This window comes from Ciconia boyciana, chromosome 1, assembly GCF_034638445.1.
Source record: "Ciconia boyciana chromosome 1, ASM3463844v1, whole genome shotgun sequence".
Classification (NCBI taxonomy): domain Eukaryota; kingdom Metazoa; phylum Chordata; class Aves; order Ciconiiformes; family Ciconiidae; genus Ciconia; species Ciconia boyciana.
The window spans coordinates 14558618-14576945 of NC_132934.1; the positions used below are offsets into that span (position 1 = coordinate 14558618).

General features: G+C 40.5%; 1 protein-coding gene across 2 annotated transcripts; it reads right to left on the bottom strand.

Annotated features, from left to right (window-relative positions):
* Positions 1–2: 2 nt before the first annotated feature.
* DNAJC2 (DnaJ heat shock protein family (Hsp40) member C2) lies at positions 3–18152 on the bottom strand. Of its 2 annotated transcripts, none has more exons than XM_072859132.1 (17): positions 17962–18152; positions 16984–17085; positions 16281–16356; positions 13997–14095; positions 11570–11711; positions 10289–10369; positions 9425–9490; positions 7534–7625; positions 7311–7432; positions 6286–6435; positions 5896–5984; positions 5740–5809; positions 3955–4139; positions 2587–2687; positions 1557–1664; positions 645–799; positions 3–123 (listed from the first exon to the last, which is right to left on the bottom strand). In XM_072859132.1, exons 2-17 carry the CDS (start codon positions 17014–17016, stop codon positions 49–51), a joined length of 1644 nt encoding a protein of 547 aa, XP_072715233.1. In that variant the 5' UTR covers positions 17017–17085; positions 17962–18152; the 3' UTR covers positions 3–48. The 2 variants fall into 2 exon arrangements, with proteins under 2 accessions (XP_072715233.1, XP_072715243.1); XM_072859142.1 differs by having other exon boundaries at positions 16984–17174; positions 17962–18139.
* Positions 18153–18328: the final 176 nt, after the last annotated feature.

Below are 18328 nucleotides of genomic sequence, written 5' to 3' on the forward strand. Positions count from 1 at the left end.
TGTACAGTATTTGCATTTTTATTATAAAACAAAGATTGTCAGTAAGAGTCATTTCTTGACTTTAGTAGCATTCATCACTTGTTCTTGAGCAGCTTTCTTCGCCTTAACCATTTCAACGAGTTCCTGGAGAGTTGGGGGGGGGGGGAAAGATACTTATCTAAATGTGGAACTTTTAACAATGCTGTGGTTTTGAACACTACATATATTCAGCCTGAAACACTCTAGCTCTCAACATGGTGAGGAATCTAGACAGTTTAATACCTTAAAACAATTTCTCTTAGAAACAACTAAATTAATGGGAGGTCAATGCTTATCTACTTCCCCTGTAGCAGGAACTTTACCTGCAAGAGGCTAGGGATAGGCCTTTACCATCTACAAGAGCTTGCTGTCAAATTGTAAGACATTTCATGAGACAGACTTCCCGTCCCAGCTTCCAGAGTCACTACTTTCACTGAGGAAAACTTAGTCCTTACTGCTCTTTTGGGGTTGTTACCAAAAAAAAAAAAGTTTCTCTATAAGGCTCCATCTTGTGCTAGTTTGCTGTTGTCAGATACTGTCTCTGGTAGGGAAAGCAACAGTAAAAACAAAGGATTCTAACAAGACCTGGGCTCACTACAATCCTAAAAGAAGGTGAGGTACCTTACCTTATATCGCTTCATGCAGTCTTTTTTTGACCGGCCTGGAACAGCTGCTGCTATTTTCTCCCATCTTTCGGGAGTATTTACTGGATACGTCTTCAATGCTTGTTCTAAAAGCTTTTGTTCTTCTGTAGTCCAAGGGGATGAATCTAAAGGTGATCCTGTTTTTAAATACAAAAATGACAGTAAGAAAAAAAGTATTTAATAAGGAGTCTATAAGTTAAGCCTAAGAAAATATTGTAAAATCTATTATAGTTGATTTAAAATCCTTGCTGTTTTGTGATACAACTAGTTTGACCTAAGGGCTACCCAGTACTAAAAACCTGGAAGAAAAAAAACCCCAGCCCTGAAACTAACTGGACAAGTGGCCCTTGGGATCTTTAACAACATCATTTAACAAAGATTTTTGACAACATCTTTTGTTGTCAGCTGGGTGTTATGTCACTGTAGCTGCCCTGTGAAGCCACATGGTTAGGGCAGCAATGTAGCTTTTCCTTTTGCATTTCAATAAGGAAACAGCCTTCTGCAAGTGTCTGGAAAACTTGATGGGAGGTGTTTGTGGTTTAACAGGAGACCAAAGCTTAGCTGTAGGATGATGCTGTATCTCAAGTGCATCCCCTCAGGCCTACTCCTACCTGAAAATGTACCACCCTCTGAGGAACAGATACTCTCAGCATCAGACTTAACCTGTTGCCTCACCAGGAAGCATTTCAGACTGTCACTGTTCAGTTAACTGTGGTTTGTACTGTGAGTACCAGAAACCCTCAAATCCAGTAACCAGTGAGCCTGGATCACTTTCTTGCTATGTAAGTTAGTAAGTTTGTTTGTAACCAAGTCTTAAGTAAGTTCTGGATTACTTTCTTACTAAGATGCACAGCAGAGACAACTCTGCAAGAAGAGCTCCCTTTTAACTTTTACCTTCAAATCGTTCCGAGGGGGCAGCACTGTCCATCTGAGGCACCACACCATGTTCTTTTTTAAATTTGTCAAAGGCTTTCTTGTTTATATCATCTTTCTGATGAGGGTCTATGAGCAACAGACATTGAATAGAATAATTATTGCAACAAAATTAAAGCCAGATGTAATAATAAAAACATAAAACCCCAGAATTCCTACTTCCTTTAAAATGATGGTAAAGAGATTGATAGACTAAAAAACCAAAATCTTTCAGGATCCAATAAACTTTGAACAAAGTGTTGGGCTCTCCAACCCCTATCCTGCTTTATACTGCTCAGATGAATACTTTCTCCATGTAAGCTTAAGCCTGAATCTGCAACTTCATGAAGGACTGTTCTCTCAAGTAAGGGCTGTGGCACAAACCTCACATACTACCCAGAGTACAAGCATGTCAGAGGGGCAGGAACACTGGGAAAGTCTGGGTCCTCCTTGTGCAGGTGTGTGGTTTGGAATGGAGAAACTTCTTGAAAACTTTGGTTTTTTATTCTATAGTGGAATGTTTTGATTTTCCTTGAGAACTTACTCCAGAGCTCTCTAGGCTCCATTTACCACAAGAGGAGATGAGCTACATTAATTTAGGTGTCTTACTCTGGTGCTGAATCCCATTCATCTTTTTAAAGTATCACTATAGCTTCATAAATTCCATGTATTCTGGATACCTTCCTTTGTAGAAAGCTTTCTCAGAGGCCCATTTGTCTCTCTCTGAGTGTAGAGGAGCCTAGGCAACACATGTGGCCTAGACATCTGTGCATCAAGTTAGAGTAAGAGAATTCCTGAGAGTCACTCATGAGATGGTGACTTACACAATAGCCATTAGGCTGAAAATACTGCATCACATAAGTGCTCCTCTAAATCTCCAATCTGAACTACATTTCTTTTGGGGATATACAGAGGATTTTGTCACAACAGAAACACAATGCCATTCAAAGAAAAACAACCTGTACAAAAGCATGCAGACCATCTTATTACAAAAATAAGGTAATATAGGTACCAAGCTTTTGGAGGCTCTTTGCTTTATTGATGACATCTTTTGCTGTTCGTTTTATTCCAGTAGTAGAGTGCAAGTTCATGTAATTGGCAATAACTTCCCACCTAAAGCAAGAGTAGAAAGGGTAAACCAGCGTATTACATAATAGCTTATGTTCATACAAGCTATGGTCAAGCTCCTGTACACGTTTATATCAACTCCTAAGTAAGTTTAATCATACCTAAATACATATAAGCCCTCATGGTAACTATTCTGGAAAGCTTTCAGTCACTAAATGCAGATGTTTCCCTTAAGAGTTCAGTCAGCTTGGGTGAACTTCTTGGCTTCTGATACAGAAAAAGGATGGGGTAGAATATAGGTGGGTAAGTGCAAACCTCTAATGCTCAAAACTGCTCAGCTGTTGCTTTCCTGAATTCCCTAAACACCTCTGAGATTAAATACTGCAGGCTGTACTGAAAGGGCTGAGAAGTTACTAACCCTGTTTCCACTGCCCCTGAAAATAATACCTAAACATCAGGTAAAGGGGCTTCAACAGGAGAGACCTGAAACAGCCCTAGCCCCAGAATTATTCCTAGTGCATTCTTAGAAAATGGAGAGGAATATTTGCACCTGATCAGACAGTAGGATTGTGTCTAGGCCTGCGTTCTCAATGAGTACTCTCGACTGCTGAGCTGGGGTGCAGAAACAGGTACTGGTATCATCTCCATAAAGAGTTTGACAGCTTGTTTTAAAAGTAAGCATCCAAACCTTGTAATGGAGGCTTCAAATCTGTGAATCCTGAGTGGAAGAAGGTATTTCACTCCTGGGAAAGAACAGGATTTAAGGCATGCTCCTGTTCTTGATGCTTATTAGTAAGCTGATTGTCAGTGCTGCTTTCTGTGAAGCCCAGCCTCTCCCTTTTCCCCTGGCTCTGCCCTAAAGAGAGCTGGGGCACTTCACTCGTATCTCTGGCTGTTTTTCTCCACCAGCCTCACATTCATTGTGGAGCTACTGGCAGTAGCTTACACACTTGTATTCCTACCCAGCTGCATCATGGCCACTGTTGTGGTTTTGTTCTCTGCTTTAATGACTGGAGCCTATCCTGTAGTAAGCGCTGCGCAAACATGCACCTCAGCACAATCTTGCTGATGGACTGAGGCCCAAGTCTGGGGGGAAAGAAGATACAGGGCCAGAGCTAACTCCAATGACATGGAGAGCATGCTAGTAAGAGAAGACAAACCACAGGCTGCTCAACAGTCAAGGAAAAGGAGGAAGTTTAGGGAGTCCTTATACTGACATCATACTTAGGATGGTCTGAAAATAAGCTGTATTATGCTTGTTATTTAATTAAAAATTGTTAGTAGGGCTTTTAACACCAAACCCACGAAGTACCTTGAGTTAGTCCCTGCTGGGAAGAGGTTCACAGCTTTAATTAACAACTGTAAATCATCTTCTGGCCAATTTTTGCTTCCCCCTCCACCACCAGTGGTTGACTTTTCTGAACTCTTCGCTGCTTGGCGCATACGAGCTTCTGCCTCTTCTTTCTCTTGCCTTATTTGTTCATTTATTTCTTCTATCTAAAGGATTGTAAACAAGCATTATTTATTTTTACATTTTACAGTGACACAAACCCCTCTCTCTGGAATTCCTTTGAGCCTTGAATTTTGCTTAGTTTCTGTTCTGTACATTATACATAAGGAAATGGAGGAGCTCATCTGCTCCAGTATTATTTCCCTCCATCCCGTGCATAAATTTGGCCATCCCAGATTAGGAACTACAGTAAGAATCCATAACAAGTTCACTAGGAAATTAAATGAACACTCCCAGGATTAAGGCAAAACTTCTGAATCTAGCATAAATGTCCAGGCTAACACCTGACTTACAGGGACAGATCCACAAAAGTATTAAGAACCTAAAGTGACTAGTGAGGGCAGTTAAACATCCAGGTTGAATACACCAATTCCCAAATCTTCCAACCAAACTGCTACCTAAGCCTGGTTATGCCAGAAATTCTCAGCTACTATGGTTGTACTAAGTTAGCATTAACTGCAACAACCCAGATTTTAGTTACTCACTGCTTACTCAGGGTTAGATGGTCACGTGTAGTTTGTTAGCAAGCAATTCAGCAGAACTTAAGTTATCCATCACACATCTTTGAACTGTAACCTCATCTTGAGACTGTGGTGTGACATATCTTTAATGTATCTCCTTCTGAGTATGCCCAGTCTAGTCTTGGCAATATTAAAAAAGCTATGCACTTAACACCTATTGGCAGGATGCTCAAAATAGGTTTCTTGCTGTCTATCTCATAATAAAATCTTCCTGGCAAAAGGAAAGTTACGTGACAGATAATTTTTATTAATGCAAAAGTGGAACAGTTTTAACAGAGACAGAAAGGTGACTGTCCCATGTTTGGAACACTGTCCTGGAGACTGGGAGATTGGATTCAGTGCCCTGTAGAACAAGAAGGATTTGAGTCTTAAGTTGTCTGATGAGTAAACCTGACCCTGGGATGGGGACAGATCATCCTCCCCACCAGGAAAGAAAGTTCACAGCTGTGAATCTAAAGCAGTCGAGAGAAAGCACCTTTTTCTTTCTGCAGGATATGGGTTCAGCCTTATTAGTCCAAATGGCTTTTCCCTGCTGCCAAATTTAGGCAGATCCTTGATGAGTTTTGTAAATCTTGATCAGAAGTGTCTTGCTTTTCCTATACTTTGGTACCCAACCCACTGGCCCTTCCAGTGGCTACAGCCTGCAGCACTTAAGTCCTTTTGTGGATCTAGCCCCAGGTCATGGATCCTAGACGAGGATTTCTCTTGTGTAACAGAATAGGTTAAGACTGCCCTCCTTCCCCTCTAGGTAATTGCTACCCATTGTTGGGCAAAATTAAATTCCTCTACTGTTTCTCTATACTGTACAAATGGTAGGTTTTGTGTCCTTTACTAATTAAAAACGCCTGTTTTTTTCTCAGCTGGCCCTGGTTATTTCACCAGCCATGAGCTGCACTATGTAAAATGGAGCAGAGATCAAATCTGCCTGGGGACTCTGAAACTCAGGTCTTTGTGTTTAACAGGCAGGATTCCACAGCAGCTATGTTGTATCTTACTTTGAATCAGTCATGTAGATTTCACAAATCAAATTACTTTGTTATTTTGATTTGACACTCAGCATAATTACCTGTTTTACTACAGCCGCCTTTCCTCCTTCCCTGGTTGTGGATGTAAGTGCTTCATTCAAGCATTGCAGACTAAAAATAAATTATTAAGTTACAACAGATAACTAGTAGAAAGATGGGTATCAAAACGAGCAGAAAGCAGCAGCAGGAAGACTTACCTTGATAGCTCAAGACGATCACAAAGCTTTTCCACCTCCTCCATCATTTTAACACAATCTGCCTCATTATCAGAAAAGTAATTCCAGTTCTGGAAGCAGAAATACATGTTCTACAAAGTTCTTGAACTTTATTGTCCCGTTCCTTCAGACAAAGGCTTAACACACAGCATTCTTCAGCCACTGCTGTGTTTGGACCTATTTGGTCGGCTTTACTCATAACTCAAAACCGTATGATAAGTATGTGTTTTAGTATTTTGCTTTTTAGTAAACCCACTTTCTGTACCCATCTCCAGCCATAAGAACAAGCAAGCATGTGATACGGTCTGATCTAAGGAAACATAGTCATTTCACTGATGTAACCTGTATTTCACTGTAATAATATTTAAATACCTTGCACGTGGTTCTCAGTTTTTGCCTTTCTTTCTTGATTGCTTTTTTCTGTATCTCTTTTTCCTTTTTTGCTACTAATGCTTGTTGCCTAACTTCTTCTTCCTCCTTTTCTTTTGCTAACCGTGCTGCTTCTAATTCTGCTTGTCTTTGCTGCAATCAAAAGGAAAAAACAAACAAAAAAATCTCAACAAAGTCACACTGTTATAGGGTCATTCAGTCATGCAATATAAAAATGTGCTGTTTCTGGTTTTGGTGTGGGGGTTTTTTTGGTTATTTTTGTTTGTTTGTTTGTCTGGGTTTTTTTTAATACTTTACTGTTTGGTTTTCCAAGAATTTTGAGGGAGGTGATGAAACATAAACCAGTTGGCATTAATTCAAATACTCACTATGAGAACCCCTAGTTTATAAATCCTGACTTCCTTTACAATGAAGATATAAAACTGTATGAAATTTCCTATGCCTGCCCCAAGAGTATAAGCTTGGAAAAATGCAGTGGTCCAACATTTCTCCTGCATCATTATTAACATAATATCTTGCAGTGCTCCAGTATTGTCCTTTAAGTCACTTTTTAGCACCTTACAGTTCCCTTTCATTCCTGTTACTGTTTTCAGAGCCATCTTTTCCAAACTGTTCATATTAATCAAATATGTTACGTTACCTCAAAGTGTTTCATACCAATCAACCATTCACAGACCATATGCACAAGGCAAACAGCTGTATCTATTTTATGGAAAAGGAAGGTAGGCCACAGAACTTAACAACTGCCTCTAAACCAGAGGAAGCGTATGCAACAACAGAATGCAATTTTAGAAGTTTTTTTGTTTCAGATCTGTGCTCCTTGTTTTCATCTCGTTCTCAAAAGGCTGTCAGTCTTGCACTGCCTGTTGCACAGGGATCGAAGATAACATATCTCTAAACCCCAATATAATTCTAACAGTAGCTTTCTGACACGTCTGGAAGCTGAAGCAGTGGATCAGGTGTGAATGAACCAGGGTTTTTCAACCCAAATAAAGTAGTTAACTTACTCTTTCTTTTGCCTCCTGTTCTTTTCGTTTTGCTTCTACCTTTGCTTTCTTCTCTGCTTCTTTCTTTGCCTTTTCTTCCTCCTTGAATTTCTTTATCCTGGGATCACAGCTGTATGCATTGTCTGGCAGAAGAAAGGATGCATCATGTACAAAAGAAAACCAGGAGATTTCCACTGTTAGTTAACAAATCTCTCTTTAAAAAACCAGCAGTTTGCATGCTCACCAACAAGTGTCCTAATTCTGTTCATTTCTTCTTTTTTTCTCAGTGCTCTGGCAGCTCTGTTCTGCTTTTCAATCCATCTCCTTTCATCTCGACTGAAAAGGGAAAGCATAGTTAGTTCAGTGCTAATACCCTACAGTATCAGTCTGTTAGAAATTCAGCAACAAACTTTTTGGAAAAAGTTTCCCCACACAGATGCTCTTCTCTGAATACTTCAAAAATAGACTTCAAAAAATGAAGTTCCAGGCCCCAAGCTCATGTCAGAAATGCTAAGCATTTACACAACTCCACAAACCTTCAAAACACCTGACAAAACAAGCTGCTTATCTGTCATGTCACTGCAGGGAATGAGATCATGGGCTTTAGTTTCAAAATGCAATCCACTTGTCAACCTAACATTAAACCCAAGCAAAACAACTGAAATGCTGGTATACAGTTTAATTAAAGGGCAGCAATATAATCAATGTCAATTATCTCAATTTTACAGAATATAGGTCATGTCAAGTAAACCCATCTGCACAGAAAGAACACTTTCTATGAAGTACCATGACACTCCAGTAAAATCATGCTGGATTCACTCCAGTAAAATACAGCTCAGGTTAAATAGATTAAAAATTGGCTGACTAAATAATCTGAAAATATTTTGTCAGTGCTGTCAAGAAGGAGGCAAATTTTTAGTGGGGGTCTATATCCTCATCCACAAAACCAAACACGGAACAGTATACCTCAGAACAAAGAAAACAATCCCCATAACAGAGTAGGAGACTACTACAAGTAGATTGAAGGTTTAAAACATAAGCAACATCACCTTTGGCAAGAAGGGATAACAAGAATCATGACCATCTGAACAGAAGCTGAAATGTAGTTCTCTCTCTGAAGTACAGCGTATTATGTACCATTTGTCTAAACATTTTTAAAAAAAGGACACTAATCACAGGAATAAGCACAAAAAAGAGCTATGCAAATAATTCAAGAGCCTTCCAATGACAAGCCTAGAGATTGATCTGTATAATTTATCAAAAATACAAGTGATATGGAATTGATTACAGCACCTTCAGAAAACCTTCACAGGAGAGAGAACACTGGGTCCAGAGAGGCTCAAAAAATTTAATATCAGGAAAAGGCGTAAGAAGAGGAATGAATGCCTAGCTACAGCCTTGCTACAGCCTAAATATGGCAGAGTTTTTAGCCACAAAGCAAGCTAACCACTGAATCTAACTACAAAATTGATTTATATTCAAATTTGGAAGAAGAGGTTCATACAATGTCAGTTATGGTTATACAGGGATGACTAAGTGAGAGGTTGTGTCCTGTGAAATACATGCAAGACTAAATAATTCGATGCTCTAATTTGAATATTCTGTGTTTATAACTGTAGGAAGGATAAAAATAGAAGGTATTTTCCAACCGCAACATGGTCTGAATAATTCAGCAACTATCACTACATCAACAAATACACAATTTTTATTAACATCAAGCCATTGGAACTAATCTCTCTAAATTCTAGAAAGTATCACTTGTCTCAGCACAGTTTCATAAAGAGCTGGAGAGAAAAATGACACCTGCTTACTCATCCGTCTGTTCTGGCTCCAGGTTCAACCTGTGTTTGGGACTTGCTGGAACCACAAGTCTCAGCTTAAATGAATGCACGTTTCAAAGCACCTCGGAAACACCTCTATGATGCAAGCAAGAACTACTTCAGTTACACAAATAAGACAAAGAGAAGCCCACAGTCAGTCCAGTTCAAGTCCATGACTGACTACTAAGCTGGGAGAGTGGAATTCAGTCTTAGTTCAGCTACCTTTCTCCTATGACTTACAGTCTAATAGAAAGTTGGAAAATCTTGCTGTATCAATCTCTCAGTCTCCTGTCAAATTTCTTTTTACTTACATACCATTCTGCTTTTTCTTTTTCCTCTTCATCTAAATAGGAAAACTCTCTCCAGGAATCAAAATTATACCTGAGGTAAATAAAAGTAAAAAAACAAACCAAGAATGAATGAAAAAAAAAAACCCCAACCAAACAGCAAAACTATCACAAATAATCTACCTTTTTTACTATTAGGTTTTTGTAGGCAATTATACTGTTATTTACAATTTATAATACATAATTTACAATTATACTGCACCTACAATGATTTCACTTTGTGTTAAGTCAAAACACAAGATGCTATTGAAAGTAATGATTTACATCTATCTGTACTGTAGGACAGAGTGTATTTTAGGATGGTATCAGTCTCACCAGCTCTCAATGTCTACCGTGCAGTTGTCTAAGCTCCCATTATAGGCAGTGGAGATATAGTGCAGTCTGTAGAGTTCAGAGAGAAATTAATGTAATCTTTATATAAGCATCCGTATTTAGCAGATGAGTCAAGCCATAAACTCTACTGACTTTATTGGACTAGACAGACCTCCCTTAACTAGGGGAGCTTAAACACCTAGTAGACACCTCCACTGAAAACACAAGTTAGGCGAGATGAACCCCACTCCCAGTCTGTGGGTCATCTCGGTTCACAGTCATTGTGGTCAGAGAACTGTCAGAAGCTCCCGCTGTAACTGTAAATTTACAACGCGGGTGTATTAACTAGGAGAAAGCCAGCTCAGTTCGTGGAAGGCACCAAACAGCTGTGGAGTAATTTCATGACATTACTAGGTCAGAACAGACCGCAGCCAACATCTACATACAAAAGGGTCTGCAAGCCCTTTGTATCACACATCTTGAATACTGTGAATAGAAACTGAGGTATCAGCTGACTTACCAAAATGAATAGAATGCATCTACCTCTTCAAATGATGAGTTCATGTCCCCAAGTTTAGGAACATTTTTCTTATTTGACCACCTGAAAATAAATTTATATATTCAAGAAATAATATATATAATCTTACTTCATAACATGGCATGTGTTAAGTACAGAATCAAAATACCAAATCAGAGGCTCCCTCCCACCAACACAGAGGGGCACCAGGAAAGAGGAAGAAAACAGAGTTCCTTCTAAACATCCTCCAGGCTGGGCCTTTTCTGGGGAGCTCCCCCAGAAAAGCAAACTCCTCCTGCCCGAGTTTGGTGTGCCTACAAGGAGACCTGATGGAGCACAAGCTATCTTTGTAGATACTCAATTCTCCACATATGTTCTCCTGGTGGAGAAGCTTAAAGTGGACAAAAGGTGCTCTGAATAACTTGGCTCTGTGGTAGGTACAGGAAGTTTCCCACATATTCTAATGGAGTACAAGGGAATAATGCATGCTCTGCCTTCATTCTGTTTTTTCCCTACAAAGAGGGAAATCTTCCATAGGCTCTAGAATTTGTTACTCCATGACATAGCATCCATTTCCAAGCAGAGAAGGGAACAACCCATCTGAAAACCACAGATCCAGGTCTGAATCTCTGGAATACTCGATAAAACATTCAATGAATCTACTGTAAATAATCAACAGATTGTTCAGAATGTGTTGTAAAGTGCCTCACACAATAAAACACTTTTTTTCATACAGGTAAAAGGTGAAATAGACTGCTATTGTGAAAGCCTTAATACAAAGTTAATTGGCAAGCATGAATCAAATGCAGAAAAAAAGTCACACACCTTAAGAGAGAACCACCAAATATTGATAGTTACATTTATCTTCTCTTTTAACCAGCTAAATTGTGAACATAACTATTGTCTTCTGTTAATGTCTCACCCTCATAAGAAAATCATAAAAAAAGGAATTTTTAGTCAGTAGCATACACACACTTGGTATAGTAAATAATTTTAAGATGAAACAATGTGTTGTACAAAAAGGACAGTAAGTAATATGGAGCTGAGAACAGACTTTTTTTTTTTTAAAATCTCATGAGTCAAACTGAATGCCACCAGTGTGACAGTTCAGAATATTTTAAAATGAAATAATAGAGAATGCACTATTTTACTTGTATTACATTTCTAGCAAATTAATGCATCTCCCAGCATCCCTTAAAATCACACCTGTTACAAACACAATGCCAGAAGAGTTTGCAAATGCTGATTCTCCAGCAACAGCAAAGGCAGTCTGACATAGCTTACCTGGCATTTCTTTCAAAAACTGGTGAAAAAACTTCAAAGAAGTTTTCTTTTGCTTCACTTTTGGACGGTACAGAGTTATCAAAAGTAGGATCTATACTGTTAAATGCTCGTCGTTTCACAGGATCAGATAATATTTCATAAGCTGAAAAAAAGTTACCAGACATAGAACATGAGACTAAAGTGAGTCTTCCCCACAAGGTGGGAATGTTACAGAAAAGGTTCTAGATGTTTAAAAAGATGCTCTCAGATCTGTGTTGGATCTATCATTCTGTACAGCTTGATATTTAATTATTTTAGTGACACCAAACAGCATTGCTGTCAATTCCTGTTAAAGTAAGTAGGAGGAAAATGTTTATGAAAAACAACACATTTAGCCATTACGATGTAACAAACCAGATTATATTTAAAATAGTTTTATAGCAGTAAATTTGGTTCAGGCACTGGGAGTTTGGGCATGACATCTTCAGGCTTTTATCCTATACCAGATCCTTGCAGATAAATTGACAAAAAACAGTCTACTAAGACAGGCATGGAGTAAAAGCAGTCCCTGAGTTAATATGATGTCAGAACTGGCAAGAACAGGAGCCACTCAGAATTTTTGCAGCTCATGATGACATTGTACCGAGACTTGGAAAGAGCATAAAACACCACACAGCTACTACCCAAAACATGCACACGCTCCCAGTTTTCCTGTTCTTACAGTCCTGCAGTTGGGGAGCATCACAGTACTGAATCTTATAATCCCAAAATCACACACACTGTAGCTTCAGTAAACTCTTGTTTTCTCTCAAGGAAGTGTGGAATTACTTTGTCTGTCAGTTCTACAATACCCACTATTTTTCAGTAAGAGTGGAAAGTCATCAAAGGAATCAACTTCATATTGCGATCATTCATGGGCTTCTCTGACTGCATCTCTGGACAGAGAACACTGCACCATAACGGTCAGACCTAGAAGGTGATAAGCTGGAGGAGACCTTGGTGCTCTGTCGTTCTGTAAGCTGATCTCACCTCGCATGTTAATGGAGATAGGAAGGAATGCAAGGGACCACCAATGAGCTGCCATCTGCCAGTCTTCCCTTCCCCTCTGGGAAAGGACTTCCCTCTGCCAATACTCTGTACGACCCCAATTACCCTCTACATTGCAAGCTAGGAGCTTCAATAACCCTCATACCATTTTCCTGATGCAAGAAATTCTGTGCACATCTGTTGGTTCCTCTTCCACTTAAGATATGTCCCTTCCATTCAGATCCCTAATTCTACTCCCACATACTCAGTTCCCCTGGCACTGTATCTCCCACTCATTCCTTTGTCACACCCAGCTCTGAATCCCACCTATGTTCTCCTGCCTTTCCAAGTTTCTTCCCTCCGTTCCATTACCACTTGCTCCTACTCCAGATTCCCCTTCTCTACCACTGCATTTCCTTCCTCCAAGGTGCTGCCTGGAAGCATTACTCCTCTTCCATGCCATTTTGTGCTTTCCTTTCTGTTTATCCTTAAACTTAGATCATAAGCAGTTAAGGGGAAACATATTTTGCTCCTTGCATGTATAACACAGAGCATATTCCTGAATTCAGGTGCAGGTTGTTCCTATTATAAATATCTGCCAGTTTCTGACAGGACTGCAACTATGGAAAAAAAAATTATTTGGCAACTTTTTTCCTTTTGACAACTCTAAGGGAGGCTGAAAACATCATTAGCTTGTCTAACATATCATCTAACATTTTAACTAGTATTGTAAGATGACACGCAGAAGATGAAAGTTTAGAACACACAAATTCCAAGATTTCCCCCTGCCTTGATCTTATTGAGTCAAAAAAATTTGTTTAAAATAAACGAAAAAGCCAACCTCCAAAGCATTTCTAGAGGCCTAAGTCATACACCTAGAACACTCCCTGTGGTTCTGGAACTGGCCAGCAGTGGTGTTCTAGGTCACTACAGGCAAGAAAGGAAATGTTATTCAATTGAGTTCACTTGGTCATCTGTGGGAAAAAAGAGCAGCTGAAGAAACTGATATCCTACATCAAATCAACAGATGCTCTGTTGGCAGAGTAAGTGCATTAGAATTCAGATTTTCCAATTGCTGTTGGTGTCTTAGGGGAATTACTTTATAGCACACCAGTTTATCTCAGATATGTGGCTACCTCTAGTGGTTCATCTTTGCATACGCTGCTACAAGCGTTCGCATTTTATCACTAAGTGGCATGGCAGGCAAATGTCTATCAGTTGCACTCCCATACTGCTTCTACCCAGAGGGAAGTGATATTAGTGTAATCTCTATTTATTGAGGCAGTTTTCTAAAATGGAAAAGAACTTCTCTGGCTTTTTAGTAATTGACAATTCTTTAAAAGCATAATAAAGCACTACAAATATGTTTCAGATAATCAAGTAAATTGAGAGAGTATCTAATAAAAGAGATCAATTGCTTACCTTTAGTTATACATGTAAAATAATCATTATCACCTTCTCCTATCTGTTCTCCGGCAGCTTTTCGCTTGTCTGGATGATGTTTCAAAACCATGGATTTATCTAGCAAACAGAAGCATTAGGTTTAGAAACGCTTCATCATCAACAATTTATTTCTCACAAACTACAAAGTAATACAATAATTCCAATTGACATTTCTCTAAATAGATACGTAAAAAACCATACTCAAAACACCAAACATCAGGAAGAAAACAGATATGAGTTAATGAACTTTCTTTGATTTAACAGTATTGTCAGAATTAAAATTATTTCATCTTTGCTGGGACACAAAATAACCGCAACTCAGAAACCCTATTCCACCTTCATCAGCTGAAGTAGTACTGATTTTCTGGGACTTATTCTAGTATTATGCATAGCAAAGTGCTTCAGTAACTGTAAGTGTACAGTTTAAGCATAATGCAGTTTCAGGACCTTAACTGCGCAAGATTGTACAATTCCCTGTGCAATCATACTGTAAAACTAAAGAAAAGTAATTAATGTAATTTTAGTTGTTATTTCTAATGAAAAGCGAAGTAGTTCAGATAAAATAAAAATTGTATTCTATCCCTTTACTCAAGTTCTGAACACAATCCAAGATGAAATTTAGCAAGGAAACTACAGCCATGAGCCTGTGAAGACTGCTGCAGTTACCCATGGATAACATTAAGCACATACACAAGACTTTGTGGTCAAGCTCTCTCTCTACTTAGGCCTTAAATCCTAAGATTTAACTAACACATACAGAGTATCTACTAAAGTAGCTAGCGAGGTTTTCTTAGTGTTTAAACAGTAAAACCAGATTTGAAACTGACTTCTTTGCCTAGCCATATTATCATACACATAAAAAGTACCTTCTTGGCTCACTATAAAATACCAGAGCGAAGATATCATGCAAGTAGTTACAGCAACCTGCCTTTTGAGAAGCAAATCAGAATCCTTGTTAAAAATAGGAAAAGCACAGCATATACTGGTGAGAAAGATTCACATCTCTATACTACCATGTAATAATTGAGTGCTGTTAGGATCCTAAAGAGAGATCTTGCCCAGTTCTTGCTCGACAAGATTAGTGAGACCACTGATCATCACCAGAATAGGTGTTGCTCTATGCTATATTAGCACATGCTCCATGGTGGCACTGCTAAGCAACATGTACCTGAGGCAACATAATTTCCTGTGCAAGATGGTAATTTGCTAATTTCCACCCATTTTCATTTGGGAGTAACTTAATCTTCATCTGTGGTTTCACTGGGGACAGTGATTCTACTCACACCAGTACAGTTATACAGGCAATTGCTCACAAGATCAATTCACAAAACCACCAGTTTATTTCATAAGGCTATTGAACAATCTTCAGAGTACTTTTAAATCTTCCTCCACTAAATACTTGCATCCTTCTTGCAAAGTCAACTCTTGGTCACATTGCTTTCTAGGGAAAAAAGTTCTGAAGGCCAACATGTTCCTTCATATGCAAGTACCATAAAATACCCCCAGTCACCTGCATGCACTTCTGAATCACGTCATGATTCAGGACACAGGCCCATGACATCATTAAGCAGCACAGTGGCACTTCCAAGTTCTATTGTTTACTTACCCAAAATGTCAAGGAAACTTAACCTCACAAGACTACATTTTTAACAGCTTGGTAATATCCCAGAGATCCAGACACAGAAACTCTACAGTTTTCACACGGTAAAATGACCAAAGAAGAGCAAAACCGAGCTTCTCAGTGGCCCAAGTAACTTTTAGTTACTTGAATACCTGAAAATTCAAGAGCTACTGCTCCATTCCCATGCAATGCTCAGTCTAATCAGAATGACAACAGCAGTGTACTTAAACATTCACTAGCATTAACGTGGCAGCTAACCACTGTAAGGGGGCTTTAAGATACCAACCCACTGAAACACACAGGGCAGGGCTAGTTGTATTTCTTTGCCTTTCACTGGGCCTGGCTGCAGATTCAAAAATGCAGAAGTGTACAGTTATAGTCTCAAGGCTGTTGACAAAACACACAGGCAAGAAAGCCGAGATGTGAACTCAGTGAAATTTTTTAATTCCCTAGCTTTAGACCTGTGGATTTTGGAGCTGTGATGTGAATTTAGAAGGCTGGTAAGCAACACAAATCAACAAGCGGGCATTTTTAGGTCTGTGAAACAGTAAAAAGCTTGTTCATGCCACATATGTATTTTCACGTGAAAAACAGTTGCGTACATCTGAAAGAAAGGTATGTTTATGAATGAAAGGTACTTACGAGCTGCTTTGATTTGTTTCTGAGTAGCCCTGTATCGTATATTTCCTAGCCCAAGAACTGCATAATGGTCTTGATTCTGAGGAAAAAAAATGAACCCTAATAAACACTGATAAATGCGACCTAAAAAGCCACAACACAGCACACACAGAAAAACAGTTGTCCTCCTCATCTTTCAAAAGCAAGAGGCAGAATTCTTCTCTCAATTATTCTTCTCTCAATAAACACTAGAAAAAGAACAATTGTCGTAAAGGCCATAATTATTGAATAACTAAATATCAATAAATGAAGCCACTGTTACAGAAATTCAAGTAGCTTAATCTAAACTGGATTAAAGCACTGAATCCTAGAAAGTTAAATTATCAGAAAATTGAATCGCTGTCTTTAATATTAAGAGTGCTAATGCAATTCCAGAATAAAGGCAGCAGTAAGGGAGAAGAGACACTTTTTACTGCTTACAGGCAGTAAAATGAAAAACAACAGTTCAAGACTAAGATCTTATCCTGACATGCCCTTGAGTTTGCCCTCATCAACCGGTTATGTGTGGAAAATACAAACCCAGCTAGAACGCTAACGGACGCAAACCAATTCAGATGGGGGTGGAAGGGGAGGAGGAAGGGGATCTTTAGCAGCTGGGAATGGCAGATAACTTTGACAGGAGATTTCCAGCAAAAATAATTGATACTAATCTGTATCAACTGAATACCTTCCAGTCCTTTGGATCAAGGGTTTTTAACATAGGAAATTCTTCAAGCTGCAATTCTTCATCCCCTGATTCTTCAGAAAGTTCCTTCTCATCTTCTAGCTCCTGGAAAGAGGCAGAAACATTTATGTTTCTCCTCTTAATAAATGCTTCAAACCATCTTCCCACAGGTTCCACTTGACAGAGTACTGATGCTATAAGCAAAAAAACATAAAAGCAACTTCACCTTCTGTGGTTTACTTTTTTTTTTTTTAATTAAACCCCATCAAAGCCCATAAAAGTACTGCATCACACAAGGCTACAGATTGCCAAGTCTTCTAGTTTGCTCTGGAAACACCAGACTGCTTTAAAGACTGCCAGAACCAGAACACATGGCTATCGGACGGTATCTTCCAAACGCTTCGCTGTGTTCTCAAATCTTGAAAGGTGCTTTCAAATTAAAGAAACGCACATGTTAAATTATATTTAGTACCTTCCTGGCTTTGGTAACAGAGGAGATAACTGCGGCAGAAATATTAAATTTGGACTGATCTTCTCTGCGTTCCCGCTCCCTTTTCCAGGCCACTCCCTCTGGCAGCGAAACCAGACTTGTTGCTCACACACTGACTTGAAATGAGCACCAAGGCGATGCAACACGTGAGAGGACAGCGGTAAAGTAAAATAAACGGGAAAGTTCTTCAGAAACAGACGCTTTTTCAACTCTAACGCCTAAGCAGGTGCTTGAGGAGTGGGATTGTTCCCCTGGATCACGCACTCGCTCACGCCAGGGGAAGCCCCGGCCCTGACAGCAGCGGCTGAGGGGTGCCCTGCGCCCCGGCGGGACGGCCGGCAGCGGGAGATCCCGGCAGCAACGCCCCGGCCCGCCCCCGCGCCGCGCCGCCTCCGCCGGCCGTGGCTCGGCACCAGCTACAGCCCCGCGGCCCGGCCCGGGCCGCTCCCGCCTCCCGCCTCCCTCCCGCCCGAGGGGCCGGCGGTACCTACCGGCCGACAGCGCCCTGGTGACGGCCGTGACCTGCCCCTCCTGCGCCCCCCGCAGCATAGCGGCGGCGGCGGCGGGCGGCGGGCCGGAGCGAGCCTCGGGCCTGGGTGCCGGGCCCCGCTCGCCTCGCCTCGCCGGTTGCCAGGAGCCGGCGCATGGAGGCGCCCGGCGAGCGCTTCCGGGGCGGCGGCGGCGTGCGGCGGCATAAGCGGCCCGGCGGGGCCCGGCCCCCCCGCCGACCCCCTCGCCCCCCTGCCTGCTCCACGCCGCCTCTCCGCAACGGGACCGGCATCCGCGGCTCGGCCCAGCCGGGCCCGGCGGCAGCCCGGGCCCGGGCCCGCGGCTCGGGGCGGTGCGGGTTTAACCGGC

Bases quoted from the DNA above. Each gene is read 5' to 3' on its own strand.
- DNAJC2 (XM_072859142.1), bottom strand. From the start codon at position 18,019: ATGCTGCGGGGGGCGCAGGAGGGGCAGGTCACGGCCGTCACCAGGGCG. The intron at 2,688-3,954 runs GTACTTCGTGGG...CTCTTGCTTTAG, and splicing joins CCAGCAGGGACTAACTCAAG to GTGGGAAGTTATTGCCAATT. The intron at 124-644 runs GTAAGGTACCTC...CCAACTCTCCAG, and splicing joins ACTGCATGAAGCGATATAAG to GAACTCGTTGAAATGGTTAA.